General features: G+C 34.5%; 1 protein-coding gene across 9 annotated transcripts in view; it reads left to right on the top strand.

The window, feature by feature from the left end:
• SOX6 (SRY-box transcription factor 6) overlaps positions 1-16,348 on the top strand; it is a 372,105-nt gene that overhangs the window by 1,864 nt on the left and 353,893 nt on the right. For all 9 annotated transcript variants that reach the window (XM_073882851.1, XM_025848518.2, XM_073882852.1 and 6 more), the window contains exon 2: positions 12,270-12,510. In XM_073882851.1, coding sequence (XP_073738952.1) covers positions 12,270-12,510 — 241 coding nt within the window. The remainder of the gene's footprint in view (positions 1-12,269; positions 12,511-16,348) is intronic.

The raw sequence follows: 16,348 nt of genomic DNA on the forward strand, positions 1-16,348 counted from the left end.
TTTGTTTGAGTCAAATTATTTTTCTGTGAAGTTTTATTTAAAGGAATTTACATTCATTTAATACCTACCAAATACTAAGTACTTGCACATATATTAATTTAATCTTCACAACTCTCCAAGGAAGATGAGTTATCTCTAATTTGACAGATGGAGATGTGGAGGCTCAGAGAGTTAGGTAACTTTTCAAGTTCACAGATGTAGTAAATGAGAGGTCTGAGATTTAAATCTCTATTCTAAACCTTCCACTACACCACACTCTTTTCTTATGGCAATAGATTCTGTTAAGACTGGTAGCAGTTTTCCAGTTTCTAGGCACCATGGATGCACATCAAAGGTTTACTTTTGAAGAAATAAAAAATTTAATAGATTAGGCATGATAACTAAAAGTTTTTTGATTTTGGGAAACTATGAGGTGGTGCTTATATGAGAAGAAAAATTAGAACTGGATAACAATGCAAGATTCTTTCCCGTAACAAAGCTTGTAAAAAAACTAGAAGTTCTGTGGTTTGATAGGTGTGCACTGGGTACTTGGTAAAGAATCCCTGAGTATGCAAGACAGTGGGTCGTCATACTTGTCGTTTATAATGATAAACTCAATTTTGTGTAGTGATTCATGGGAACAATGAGATTCTCATGTTTTCCTGGAGCAAATGCAAGTGAGAAACTTACAGCAAATAGCTGTAAGGGAGGGAAGGATGGTGAAGGTAGGGAGGGAGAAATACATGATCGCTGCAATTTAATTACTTGTGAAACTAGACCATTCGGTGTATATAAAAAATGTGGACATTTGGGTTAGTGGTGAAAACCTTTCCTCAGCTTTCACATTCAATTATAATTTATAAAATTGTAAGTCCTTGTGTATGAGGTTTTTTTTTTTGTCGTTCCCCCAGAAGTTAGGGTACATGTAATGTTATATGGCAGTCAGATTTTAAAGGGTCGTGTGTTAAATATATACTGCTCAAGTACCTCATCTCATTTTTTTCAAGGCTGTCCTTAACACCTTTGTAATGATACAGCTACAGTTGTATCTGATGCTTCTGGTGTGGCCTTTCTGGTAAGAAGTGGAAGGTAGAAATTGGATCTCACATTTCTCTAGACCTTGAAATGAATGGGCAACGACATCCTTATTTTATCTCACAATTGTCTATGTAAGAATATAGCTAAATGTTGACCATCTAGACTAACCAGTGCTAGGGAATGCATGGATAGTTAACAAAAAACAAATATATGTTAGAAAATTTACCATATAAAAACTACAGTGAACCTCTCAGCTTTGTGTGCCAATACCTTTAACTATTTCCATAAATAATTTTGTTGTCAAGCTGTTTAGAATGAGAGTCAAATGGATTGGTTAGAGGGTTGGCAGCTCTCCTTTTTTCTCTCTCTTTCTGTTTTTTTTTTTTTAATAGTTGTTAACCAATAATTAAACACCTTCACCCGTAGAAGGAAAGAAAAAAATAACAAATCCTTTGACTAAGCTTAGATTAAATGAGAATCCAGAATATCTAACTGTAATATTAAAAATAGGAAGTATATTCTTTAGTAAAGAAAAATTCAGATGATAATTGAAAATAGTTAATAATTTATTTAATTTAGAATTACTCTTAGTTACCTTTAATTCTAATAGCATCAGCCCTGGAATTAGACCACTTAAGTTCAAATTCTGCTTTTTGTTTTTACAAGGTGTGACTTTAGGCAAGTTTTAATTTAAAAAAAAATAAACGTTTTTGTGCCTTGGTTTCCTTATCATGAAACAAGGACAATGACATTATCTAAATCCTAGAACTGTTCTGAGAACTAAATGAGGTTAATACATGTAGCAGTGCTCAGTGCAGTGACTAGTACTTTCTAAGCAACTAGTAAATACTATTCATGCATCTTTTCAGCCATCTCTCTAACATCCATCCATCCATCCATCCATCCATCCATCCATCCATCCATCTAACTTTCCAGTGTTTTTAACAACATAAATTGATGATTTTGGAGGGACTTTCTTGCCATTGAATAGGTGGAACTTTTAAGGTATGAGATGAATTTTACTGGCCAGGGGTTGGGAAAGAAGAGATAGCCCTGGAAACCAAGTTAGGTACAGAAATCGAGGGGCTTTACTTTAAATCCTCTGGTTAAATATGATACTCTAAATTTATTTCTGCCTATTCATTTAATAATATTTAAGTAATTGGGCAAAAAATATTTATTGAGTGTTTTCTTTTTGCAAAGTATTGTACTAGGTACTTGTGGGAATACAGAGAAGCCAGGATTTTGTTCTTGCCCTTGAAAGTTTTGTACTCTGGTTGGGATTACTTTTAAGAAATACAGTGATATTACACTTTTTAAAAAGATTAAGTAAGATAGTATGCATTAAGTGTGGAATGAGTGACATAAAAACAAATTTTCAGAGCACTTACTAGGAGTGATTAGGAGAGGGGTGGATCATAGTTACTTGGAATTATCTCAGTTGGTTTCCTAGTGATAAGAAAGGAGGGTGAGGGAAGTAGGGGGAGGCAGGCAGAGCAAAGGTGGGGTTGGGGGGGGCAGCAATAAGTGAAGCCTGAGTCTATCAGTCTAGTTAGAATAGAAGGTTAAAGTGTAGAATACAAGAAGATAAATTTAGAAAGTTTGGTTGATTCTGAATGGAGGGTCTCGAATGCCAGAGTCAGGAGTTTGAACTTTTTTTTTGTCATCAGGGGAAAGCCACCAATGTTTCTTGATCAAAAGAATGGTTTGTTGAAGGGAGTAGCAGTAAGATTGATTTGGAGGGGGAGAAAATGAAATTAGGGAAATCAGTTTAGAGTCCGCTGTAAGAGTCTAGGTATGAAGTATAATAAAGCCCTACTCAGATGATTATGAGCATGGTAAGTAGGTGCGAGCTGAAGAAATTTTCTTAAGGAAGAATTGATGGAACTTAATGACAGTCTGGCAGTGAGGAACAAGAATAAAAGAGGAGACAGATGCAGTGTCATGTTTTGAATTTGGATGATTCCGAGAATGATGCTTTTCTGGGTGTGAATGAATGAGGGAGGGTGTTGAAGAAAATAATGATGAAACTAATTTTAAGTTTGTTGAATATGACATAGCAGAGTACATCTTGGTATAAATGTCTAGCAGTCATTTGAGGACTGTTGTATTTCAGGAAGATGAGAGAGTGCTCAGTGTTGGGTATATAAATATAAAAATTATGATTTAAATATTAAGGAATGAGATGTTTGACAAAAAGAGCATAGAAGAAGGGTAATGTTTAGGTTGGCAGCATTAACATGTGGGTGGTATTTTCTGTTATTATGTATTCACCTTAAGTTTGAAAAATAAGCTGTTTGCCCATCTCTCCCTCTCTGATTTTCCCTCTTTCTTTCCAATATTAGACAATATGTAGACAATACTAATTGTGTGCACTGTGCAGGGGCCCGATGATCCAGTAAAGAACAAGACAGACACGATCTCTAATCTCATGGAATATATAGAATAAGCTTCTTTTTAAAGAAAAAAATAAAACAAAACCTTTTAATATTTTCTATTTTTCTTCCACTAGGTATAAGCTTATGATAATATCTTTGCAAGCATTTATCTCCCTAGGAATGGAAGACATTCTATGACAACAGGTTTTTCTTTTTTTTCCTCTTGTTGATCCTTTTTTATTATTACTATATTGTATGGAATATTCTGCAGGAGCATAATTTAGGAATGTATTAAGTTACTTATCACTGAAGTTCAAAAAACACTGATCGCATCCCCTGTGCTGGTCCGTTTTTATTTTGTTAAGCTTGGAAGTAGGGTTTCTTGGGCCAGGGTGGTGGGGAGGAAACTTCATTCTATATTTTTAAAGTGGGCAAGGTCAAGAAAAAGATCTTTTCTTAAAACAGTCTTATTTCTCAAATCCAGACTTCTTTTAATGATGTGAAATTTATCTCAAATTGCAATAAAACTTGTAACTAGAGATTGGATTTTTGTTTTCCTCTTTTTCTGTCATCTTCATTCTGCTTCTGATTAAGCCATAGAGTCAATCCAGTGTCTTCATCTCACCCTTTTGTCCACTCTTCCCTTATAAAATGGGGTAATGGTGGAGTACGAGTGAAGAATAAGATTGGCCATTTCAGATTTATAAAGGATGAAGTGTCTAAATTTATATGGTAAAATTCAAGTTCAGGGAATCCTATGTTGTTGATGGTCCCTGATTCATTCCACTTGCACTCTGGTGCAGTGCTTCTTCCTCTCCCTCAACTAACCCGTTTGTTATTTTGTGTGTGTGTGTGTGTGTGTGTGTGTGTGTGTGTGTGTGTGTGTGTGTCAGAGGATTAAAAAAGATATTGTTTAGAACAGAAGTATCGGGTAAAAATGGAATATCATGCAATAGCTGTAAGTGGTCATATATCTGTTAAAAGGAGGACATTATTGATGAAAGAAGAAAACCCCTATGTGTGGAGTGTTTTCAGAATGGGAAAGATAGTTTTTTCCATATTGGAAGGAATGATGTAAATCTGAATGTTTTAAATCTTGAGTTAGATATAAAATCACTTTACCAAAAGAGCTTTTAAAAAAGCAAATGTTTGGAGCAACATCTATATTTATATCTTCGGAATCTTCAGGGTATGGGAGAACCATGTCAAATTTTCAGTGCTTTAATACTAACCCGGTTTTGAGTTACTGAAATCACTTTCATAGTGGGCCAATCTGGCCACCAAATTTGGACAAGAATTCCAGATGCTGAGTGTCTCAGTAATAGTTGTAGACATGTACCCTATGCTTGGTTATTTTTCTAAACTTCGATAGAGATATTAAATCAATTTTGTTAGGTGAATTTTCAACCTCAAAAATACAGGCCACTTTAGAAGACAAAAATGAAACACAACTTTTTTTTTAAGGAGAAATTAAGACAAAAGCTTTTGAGGTTGGATCCTACCTGGGTTTTTTTCAACCTTCAAAAATGTTTCTAGGCTGGAAAGAAATCTCTTAAAGCATGGTTTTTATAATGGACGTGCTGCTGACATACACTTAACGTTATTGGCCCAAATGGCAGCGATATAATTTGTAGGCCTTGTACTCTGTCTGGAAAGTTGTAGTGCTCTTACTGGTATTTGTGTTCACTTTTTATGAATTGGTCTTTCATGTTGTTTTTCATTTTAATTTAAGACTAATAAATCTTATTGTTAAATAACAAAGATTGCATCATAGCCTTCAGTATTAAAATGCACTCCTTTTTGGGGGAAGCCAGATAGATGTGTTTACTCTGTAGAGAGATTTAGATTTGATTTTTTGTTTTCTTCATGGTAATTATGTTTGCACTTTGCTGATCACTAGTTGTGCATTATTACAATGGAAGGTGACAATTTGATTGTCTTCAATTGGAGAAACAAGTAATTTTATATTCACTAAGCTGTCAGGTAACACTAACTCACAGTACTAAGAGCTCCTGGCAATGCAGCTTGGCACCTATATTTAACTGCTTTGATGCTTGTGTAACCTCCGCTGAATCAGAAATACTTTGCCTGCTGGAAATGGTTTTCAGGGTTGTACAATGAGGTTTTCATTAAGTAGACAAACTGAAAATGAACTGCAAAGCCATGGTTGTTTCTCTCCTCCCCTTTCCCCTTCATGCCTCCTTTATCCCCTCCCCTTCCCTTGCCTCACCCTCCTCTTATTTGATAAAGAATGTGAAATTTATACCTTACTTCATTTACGTGGAAGGGAGGAATTGCTGGATTGCTTTATTTAGCCGAAGGAAAACCTCAGAGATTAACTTCTTTATGTAGTTTTGTTCATGGTCATCACACGTGAGCCTTCATTTTTTGAAACAATCTGTCCAACATCAATTCTCATATTTCTCTTTTTTTCTGGCAATACTAAAAAGTGAAAATAGAGGTAAGAATGGAAAAGCATACAGTGACAGCTTCCTGTCCTTTCTCTCTGAGAAGTTATTGTTCTGGTTTATGATTTTTATTAATAAGTGGATAAGATATCTTTAATTGGGCTTCTAGACTAGTGGATAGGTTTCAAGCTGACAAAGACATGTTTGGTTTTCACTTTAAAAATTATGGTTTTCATTTCATGTGAAGAGGAGATTCAAAGTAAGCATATATAAATAAACTCATTCTGCTACTATTGTAGACAGTTTTCATTCAAGCCACATAGAGGTCTTTTGGTTGAGCTATAAAGTCATTGTGCTTGATTAAAATCCTCTAAGTTAGTGTGTATTTATAGTAGCCATTGTTTGGTTTTGCTCTTATTGTTAAGTGACTGATTTTATTTATAAATTCTGGGCCTGGCTTTCCAAAGCAAAGATCCCAACAAGTTACTGGTAGAAAAACTGTGAGAAAAATTCAGTATTACTATAAACAGAAGTATAGATAGAGGTTACATGAAGTCAAGTTGTTTTGATCTCCAGAAGAAACTGGATACTCAGAGACACATGTAACAATTACAGGTTTTCCATAGGCAGTCAGTCAGGCAGGCTAGTCTTTAGGCTGGTTGCCTGCCTCTTCCAGCAGATACTAACCAATTAGACAGAGGTAGTTACGTGATGTAACATTATCAGGAGAAACAATTCATGAGTCAAAGCATTCCAAGACATATGAGCTCTAGTCCAAAGAACAGTCTTAAGCTATATAAAGTGACAGCAATATTGTCAGCTAAATATAAACTCTAGAAACACAAACTTTGATGACTTGAGAAGAATCTGTTCCAGGTAGTCCCTGTTTTGTAAGAACCTCAGAAGGCCTTTGTAGACAATTTTGGTGCTTTGGTGTGAAAAATTAGAAACATTAGATAAGTCAGAATCTATTAATTTAAGCCCCTTCTTAGACATACTTCAAGGCCTCAAGCTTATTTCATTTGCCTCATCTCTCTTGATCTAACAGATAAATCAGTGAATTTTTTTCTAACAGATATTGTCTGTATATGTTACCATGTATGTTCTGAAAGAGCCACTACAAACTTTAAAAGATAGGTTTATAACTCTCCAAGGTAGCTCTGAAAGCAGTCACCTTCTTTTTCACTGAATTTTCTGTTACTTATTAAACAGATGAAAGAGAGAGGAAAAACCTGGCAGAATCTGAGGGAAGTTTGGGGGTGGAGTTGGGGAGAGGAGGTAGTGCTGGATAAAATACAAAGAATCAACAACCACTCTCAGGCTTTACCCTAATAAAGCAGGAAAAGTTTTGAGAGGGATGTCTTCATTTTAATGTCTGGAATCAGGATCCTTCCCCATCCCTCAATCCTTAAACATAGGAATTAGAGGTTCAGGAAAAATCATTCTTTGCCCTAGGCTGGGTGGACTGGCATCCTTTGTAGGGGTTCCTAAGTATTGTGCATTTTGGCAGCTGAACATATCTGTTACTCATGCTCAAAATGAGAGGCACTGTGTTATATTTTTGGAAAATTAGTTGTTTATTTCTTAGTATCAGATCAATTGCAGCATTAAATTAACAGTGAATCATCTGACAGAAGTAAGTCTACCTTGGTAGCCTGGGGCTGAGTTGCAAAAACACATATGAATATTGGCCTGAATGTTTAATTTTTTCTTTAAGGAAACCAACTATTAAAATGTTGCCTTATGTTAAAAACTGAGCTTCTTTTGAATAAATGTAGTACACCTAACAAGTGAATGCCATTTGATAATTATCTTAGAAGTAAGGAAAACATTTTTAAAAATTAGGTTAAAAATATTGTTCCAATAAATTCAATGGTTCTTTTTGATACCTATGTAAAATCATTTTGAAATGTATTCTTCCCAGACAATAGTTTAAAAAAAAGTAATTTCAAGTGGTGAAGCCCTAGGAGAAAGTTGTTTTAAAATAATCCTAACCTTTAAACTTTTATAAATAACTGTTTCTTAAAAATAACAACAGCAGATCGGGCTGGTTTAAAATTCTAGAGAATTTGATTTTCTGAGATAGAGGTCTTAATGTATAGATATCCATATCCTTACCATTTTATAAAGTCTTGGACCAGCTTATCTTAATTTCTTGTTAAAGAACATAAAGTAAATTTACTGTCTGAATAAATTTGTGATGGCTTAAACATTCAGATTTTTTACTGGGGTTTTGGATTGAAGTAAAATAATTACCTTTCTAGAAATACTCTTACTGACTTCCTAGAAAACATTATCCATTACTGGAGACTTTATTTCCAACAATCTCATTCCCAAAAGTCCTAAGCCCTGAAGTTCTTCCCAATGGCCTGGCATCCTGGGAATTCACTTGATCTTCTGGGCAGAGACATTTCAAACTCGGGGAACACATGATGGGAATTTAGTTTCATGTGTCCCAAAGATATGTAATTCTCTTTGGAGGTTTTACTTGATAATAGCTATGCCCCAGAAAACCATCTTGTTTAACCAATGTGATAAGTTGACAATGTAGTTTTTCTCTCTGATTATAATGTACTCTGTGTAGTCAATACACTAGTACCATGTGAGTGTAATTTCCTCTTTTATTTTATCTCCAATGCACTGTATTATAAATAAACAGTTAAAAAAAACACCAAACAAATCTGTTGCATCTCCTTTTAAGATTGTACCACTGTAGACACTTGTTCTAGTAAAGTAGAATTGGGCGCATTTGATTGCATTTAAATTTTTCATGCTTCAGCAGTTTGGCTGGGAGCACAGTAAAGAAAAATCCCATGAGCGAGGATAGTTTAGAATAATAGAACTTGATTTTGTGTATTATAGCGGCAACATTTGCGCTGCTTTAGTTAGGGTTGTGTCAGCACTTCCATTATAAACCCCTGTTTTCAGGGGGTATAACTAGGGAGATTTTTTTTTTTAATACAAATTAAAAAAAACAATTCATTTGAATGATTTTTAAGTTATAATAGTGCAAAAATAAAACAAAGTAAAGTCACATAGAAATTGACCATTTTCACAAGGATTTTGATTCTTTTGCTTACTAGTTTTATATGACAGCTTAGCTAAAGTAAGATACAGTTCTAATACACGGGGGGTGAAAATTTTTGTAATGAAAAATTACTAAATGATCATTAAAAATAAAACTGAGCATCCCAGGTGACATTTTAAAACATTAACACCAAGTACATATTTGATTTATGAATTTCTAAAGGAGAGTAGTCATGGTGCAGTGGTTATAGTGAAGGCATTACCAAAAGTCAAGTATCTTTGCAGCTTCCAGGATAGTTTAGTTGGTCTAGTAAAATGTTTTAAAAAGGGAAAGCTAAAGTAAAGAAATGAATGAGGATGTAATCAGTAAGTTGAAGGATTCTTTAATAAAGTAATTGTGTAAAAAGTAATCAGTAAATTGAATCTAATAATCAGGAAATTTAAGACTTACTTAATAAACTTTGCTTTAAAAAGTATGTGTACACATTTTCCTTTTAAAAATACAACAAAACTACCAAACTACAACAATTAAAAACCAACCTGAAAGAAGCCAACAATTTTATCAAAAGGAAATGCCTTCAGGGGAACAATACCTCAAAATCACCTTTTTCTCTGCTAGCAACGTGTTGAGAACTGTGGTAGAGTAAACTCAAGAAATTAAATAAAATATGATACAGTAAAGTATGCTTCTTGGAACAAAAATGTTAGTTCCTTAGGTAAAGGGAAGGATTTTGAAGTTGAGTATGCCTTCCTTGGTTGGTAACCGTTATTGCCCTACCATTCCCCCTCTCCTTGTCCCCAAACGATGGTGTGAACTGAGGATGAACAGTCAAATTTAATATTGCTTTTTTTTGGCAGCCTATCTTTTATTTGCAACCCTGATAGACATTTGTATTTGTAGGTGCAAAATAAAAGACAAATTGTGTGATGTTGTAAATAGGTAGCTTTCCTGAATGGTCACTGGAGGAATCACCAGAACACTGTTGATGAAGTAGAGGTGAAGCCTTTCCTCACTAATTGTATTCAGCGTGTAATTTCTAAACTTCCCTCTGAATTTTGATTTTCAATTAACACTCCCCATTTGAAGATAATTTTCTATTTAATGTAATTGCAGGAAATAATTTATTGGCTGATTAAGACTGAGGGCCCAGCCTTTCTTAAGAAAACATTCTAACAAACCAGCCTTTAAACTCAACCCAGCTTTGGACAGATTTAGTCTATTTTTACAGCTGCATGGTTGTGTTTAATTAGGATTGTGCACTATTGTTCATTGGTGCAGTTTATACTTGAAATTATTCTTAAGAGACTTTTCATTTTGGGTTTTGTGTCATGATTAATTTATACTAAAGCAACAATCACAGATATTGCTATTGGAAGGAGCCAAGTCACTTTATAATAGAGGATGTTTGTTGGGGAGCTAAAGTCACTCTGAGTTTTGGCTTATGACTTTCAATTGTATTTAACTGTTTTAAAAGGCAGCAGTAAATTCACTCTTTTGTTTTTAATGTGAATGATTACATTATTGGTACTGTCATTATCTGAACTATGAAAACACTCTTGTTGTTTATGGTAAACTCTGGATAAATTTGCAGACCAGTTATAATTTGTCTGGCTTTACTGTAGTATTTGCAGTGATCCCTGTACAATGATAAACATCCTTTGGTATCACTTTCCATATGTGTATATGCATTTTTCCACGTGCTAGTTTTGATAGAAATTAGACAGGAATATACTTATCTGATTCTTTGATATAGTACTCTTTAGAATATTTATTTCTTTCTTCTCAAAGAAAATATAGACATTCTTCTGTACTTCCTTTCCCCCATTTTATTTTCTAGTATCAAGTCTAACAGATGAAATTTTATTATTTGTAGAATGATTATTATAAGTAGGTATCAGCATTTTAATATGTTTCAAAGCACTTCAAAAGCCTGTAATACTTTTATTTAGAACTGTGCATAATTAGATTAGCTGATCTTATATTAATTTTTTTCACTGTAGGATACTAAATCTGAGCCCCCTCATTAATTGTGAGAAATTTAGCATTAGCTGTTAAATCCTATGTGAAACATGGGCTGCTACATAAAAACTACTGTTTAAATTGGAATTAACTTAATTATTTTTCTTTGCACTTGATATTTCCTTCACTGCAATATTCATGAAAGCATGTGACAGATTTGTAAATTTAACTGTTAATCTCAGATTTCTAGACCCTTTAATCAGTATTTATTTGTCTGTAGAAACAGTACTAGCAAGTTAATGATTTGCTAATTTGAAAAATGCTCATGTGGTTTCCTATGTTAACTGATTTGTGCATTTTTAAAAAAATGGTATGAAATCAATTAATGTTAAAGAGCAATTAAGGTGGAGATTTTATTCCTTCATTACACAGCAATTTTAGAGCTAAAGATGCTATAAACTGAAAACAACAAAGTTTTAGAAAAAATACTCAACTGTCTTTTCTTTTAAGTTATAAACTTCTGGTGTTTTTATTTCTAAGCATTTTGTTAAGAAAGTCATCTTGACAAAGCACAGAATGGAGACCTTGTGCAAAATGCAGTCGATGTTTACTTGTGGGTACATAGATGAGTGTTTGGTAATTGTTTTTGCAGTTTTAAAAATATGGTGTATAGTAGGCATTTTACTATTTTCACAGTAAATGCTTTGAATTTTGTATGGTACTTTCTAATATAAAATAGAGGCATAGTTATTTCATATATTTAATTCAAATGATACAAAATTGCCCTAAGACTAATCTAACATTTTCAGCCACTTGATCAATATGTCACTTAAAAGTTAAGTTACAGTAGTTGACACATTTTGAAAATCTTTAAAAAAAGATCAGATTGACACTAAACAATGTTAGGCCCTGGCACTCATAATACAAGGTATAAACTAAGAAGTCAAGACCAAATTTGGTTAGGACTTTCAACATGTGTTGTGTACTCTCCTGATTGTATTTTCTCACATAGTCTTCTTTTGTTCCCACATAAAGCATAAGAGAAATTTGGATATTTCTACTTTAAAATCATCCTCCAAACTGGCTTATTTGTCAGTTCATTCACTTATTTATTTAATTTTTTCCCCATTGTTAGCCATCAACCTAATTTGATAATCTAGTTGGAAGAACTGGGAGGAAAAATACACACATACGTATACTATATGTTATGAAAACTTATTCCTCGAAAATGTCATTTGTGGATTGTTAAGGAGGAAGATGTGTAGCAATTACTAGGAAGAGGTTTGCTGAGTTGAAAACAGAGAGGGGGAGTAGAACAGATAAGCTAAGTTCTTTTTCAAAGTGGTTTAGAGCAGCTCATAAACAACCTGAAGTTAGAGAACCTATTTTTTTTTTTCTGAATTAGTCAAATGTAAGGGATTGTTTCTTCTTCTGTCATTGACAGCCTTTTTGAATCCATGTTCTTTCCTTCTTCTGCAGAAGAATGTCTTCCAAGCAAGCCACCTCTCCATTTGCCTGTGCAGCTGATGGAGAGGAAGCAATGACCCAAGATTTGATCTCAAGGGAAAAGGAAGAGGGCGGTGATCAACATGTGGCCTCCCATCTGCCTCTGCACCCCATAATGCACAACAAACCTCACTCTGAGGAGCTACCAACACTTGTCAATACCATTCAACAAGATGCTGACTGGGACAGCGTTCTGTCGTCTCAGCAAAGAATGGTGAGCTTTTAAAATCTGGCCGCTGTTGCTAAGTGTGCTGTTAGTGTGGCCTCATCACAAATAGGTGTTTTAGAAAAAGCTCAAAATACATATCTTAAAGTTATTTGTATTTAGGTCGTGAAACAAGCACCATGTATATATTATTAATATTATTAATACACTAGTACCTGGGAAAAATTGGAAAACGGTTTGTGATTTAATTTTTGTCCATTTGTCCATTAGAATGTTGCAGATAGATATTTAATTTAACTCGGGGAGAGGTTTGATTATCTTATTCTCTGAATCTCTTAATAAGGTGGTGAACTTGATAATGACACAAAATAAGTATGATCAAATAAAGTGTGGCTGTGTATTAACATTGAAATATATATTAAGCAAACCTGTCTATGTGAATGAGGTCATATGGTGAATACATCTTCAGTGGGGAAATGCAGGTGTTTATCATTTTTAATGGTCATTTTTGATTTATAATAAAGCTTTTCTCACTTATGTGCCTATATATTAATTTCAAAAGGATGTGCAAAGCTCCGGAGTATCATTCAATCAGACTGCAGGAGTTTTCCCTGAAGGTAGAGACATCAGATACATGCAGTATCTTAGGCACCTTTCCCGTGCAAAATTCTGTCTCTAACCATCAAAACAGAAGCCACAGTAAGTGGCATTGTCAATTTAAAGCAAAAATATCCAATTGTTTCACATCTAGAACTGACCTTAACGTATTTTATTAGATTAGGAATTGACAACCTGTTATACGTTTCTTAACTTTTGGTTATGTTAATGAAAGACATTTTAAGTGGGCTGTGAGGAAAAGTTTTATTCTTTAATAAAAATAAGGTCATATTTAAAAACGCCTTTACTACTGATAGCAGGTATTTAAATTCTTGCTCTGTGCTAAATGTTTAATGTCAAAGACTTGATTCTATAAATTATGGAAGCAGACATTTTTCTTTTTCAGCTGATTTTGCAGACACAACTAGCACTCTGCAGCAGTAGGTGACAAGTAGGGGAAAGGAAGAAAAATAAGACTTTTCTAGACTAACTTTAGGTTCATGGGGTGTTGTCATTATACAGTTAGATCCATTGGAAGATTTATTTTCCTTGCATGGAGGGGAGAGGAAAGTATAAAAAGGCAAGACTAAAAGTCTGTTTTTCTGATTGAACTGAATCACTTTTGGACCTCCAAGGTAGCAAGGTTGAAATAGACACCCGGTCATTGCCACTCGCTTTTTGAGAAGATAGTAGGCCCATGTTTTATTTTTATCTCATCAAATGTTTATAGAGCACCTTCTCTGGGGTCAGTATGCTGCTAGGTGCTGGCTGTATTGTGGTGAAAAAACATGAAAGATTACGTTTTCCTGGAACTTATATCTAGGAGGGGAGACAGAAATTAAATAAATACACATACATAAATATATAATTAAAATTGTGATATGTGTTAGGAAGAAAAAGAACAGAATGCTATGTGAGAAATAATGGGATAAACCTAATTTAGAATGGATAGGAATGCCTTCTCTGACCTCAGGATGATAGGAACAAGCCAGGCAAAGAATAGAAGGAAGAGTAAAAGTAGCAGAGGGAACAGCATGTATGAAATATTTGAGGTGAGAAAAATATAGCCGAGTATCAGGAAATGAAAGATAGTCTTTGGGGTGCCAGTTCATTAAGCGTCTGACTCTTGGTTTCAGCTCAGGTCATGATCTCGGGGCCCTGAGATGGAGACCGCATCAGGTTTCAGGCTCAGCGGGAAGCCTGCTGGGGATTCTCTCTCTTCCTCTCCCTCTGCCCCTCCCCTTGCTCTCTCTGAAATAAATAAATGTTAAAAATAAAAATAGTTTTTGTGGCTGGAGTGTAATGAGTGAGGATGCAGTGTAGCATCAGATCTGGTTGGAGAGACAGGTAGGGACTGTATCCAACAAGACCATATAGATAACGCTATGGAAATGAGGTTTGATTCTAAGTGTAATGAAAAACCATTGAAGGGTTTTAGAATGTTGCAGATAGATCACTCTGGCTATAGTATGAATAGATGGGAGGGAGACAAGAGTGAAAGGAGCAAGACCTGTTGGGAGCCTACTTCAGAAATCCAGGTAAGGGGCACCTGTTGGCTTAGTCAGTTGGGTATCCAACTCTTGGTTTTGGCTCAGGTCAGGATCTCATGGGTTGTGGGATTGATTTCCCTGGCAGGCTCCGTGCTCAGCAGGGGGTCTGCTTGAGATTCTCCCTCTCCCTCTGCCCCTCCCCCCCCGCTCATACATGCTCTCTCTCTCTTTCTCACACACTCTCTCAAATAAATAAATAAATCTTTAAAAAAATAAAAAAGAAGTCTGAGTAAGAGATGGTTGTGGTTTGGGTTAATGTAGGGGTAGATGGGATAGAGAGAAGGGATGGGTTCAAGATCTGTTTTGCCACTTATGGCAAATATATTCATGGACAAATAAAAATAATGAAGCTGAAAATATAGGTTGAGGCATAAATAATACCCTTCAAATTTTACTTCTTTAGAGAACATGTTACTTATTTTCCTTAGTAAAATTTGTTTGTATTTTGGCAAGTGCCAATTTGCTTCAGTGAGTCATTCTCAAAGGTTTATGTTCTAAAATTTTGTCAGAAAATAGATATTAATAATTTGCTTACCAAACTTATATTAAGAGGGATTTATGGAAGTATAAAATAGTTTAAATTTACAAATATGTTATATATTAGTATAAAAGAAATCATATTTGCTAGAAATGTTTTCAAACTTTCACTCTCTTTTGATATCAAGCACTGCTTTCCACTGGAGCCTTTGTATATTTTGAATGTCTGGAAGCCAAAATATTTTGTTTTAACTCCCACTCTATAGTATTTCCCAGCTGTGTACTTATATGGTATAATAAAAGGATTTAACAAATGGGAAATAGCAGCTGCATTTGGAAATTCCCTTTGTGCTCCCTTTTCATTCGATAGATTCAATAATGTGTAACAACTGTAGCATCAGACCTGTAATGACTTACACTGCAAGTATCATATCACCAGCCAATTTTTCTTTACAGGGAAGAAAAACAATAGAAGGATTTTAGGTTTCTGGGCAGTCCTGCAAACCTACATATAGAGTGTATATGTGTGTGTGTGCATACGTGTGTGTGTATGTGTGTGTCTGTTGGGGGGAGACTTTGACTAAAGTAAAATTTAATAAACATCTTACCTCATTCTACTTTCAAATAAATGACATCCAAAAGTATTGTTATGAAGTTAAGTGAAACTTGGTAGTTCTCTTCAATGGATCATACTCATTACCCATTGTAATTGAACCCCATAAAATAGCTGTGGAGAAATAAAATGTAAAAGTAAAAAACAAGAACAAAAATTCTACCAGCAACTGTTCAGTTTCCACTGTTATTTACTTTTTGTAATGGCCTTCACTCATGGACAGTTAGAAACAGGCACCAAAAGTTTCTTATCTACTGGGTTCAGGAAGGTTTTACTTTGAAATATCAAGACCACAGAAGAGCTTTACTGTAAGAGACTGTAAAGACAAAGCAGAGAAGTTCTGCTAATTCGCACTTCCTGATTAGAAAAAAAATCTTGAAATGTTGAAATTCTGATTATTTTGATGTGGTGTTCCAACAAAATATGAGACCACGCAGTTTCAAACAAAGAAAATAATTCATTATGGGATAAAGCAAAGGAGAACAGAAATTTTAGAGATTGGCATTCAAAGACCAATTTGAGATTAAGAAGTTTAGATTCTGATTTTTTTTTTTTAATTTTTTTATTGTTATGTTAATCCCCATATATTACATCATTAGTTTTTGATGCAGTGTTCCATGATTCATTGTTTGTTCATAACACCCAGTGC

This window comes from Callorhinus ursinus, unplaced genomic scaffold, assembly GCF_003265705.2.
Source record: "Callorhinus ursinus isolate GAN/ISIS: 27379988/994484 unplaced genomic scaffold, GSC_fseal_2.0 scaffold49, whole genome shotgun sequence".
Classification (NCBI taxonomy): domain Eukaryota; kingdom Metazoa; phylum Chordata; class Mammalia; order Carnivora; family Otariidae; genus Callorhinus; species Callorhinus ursinus.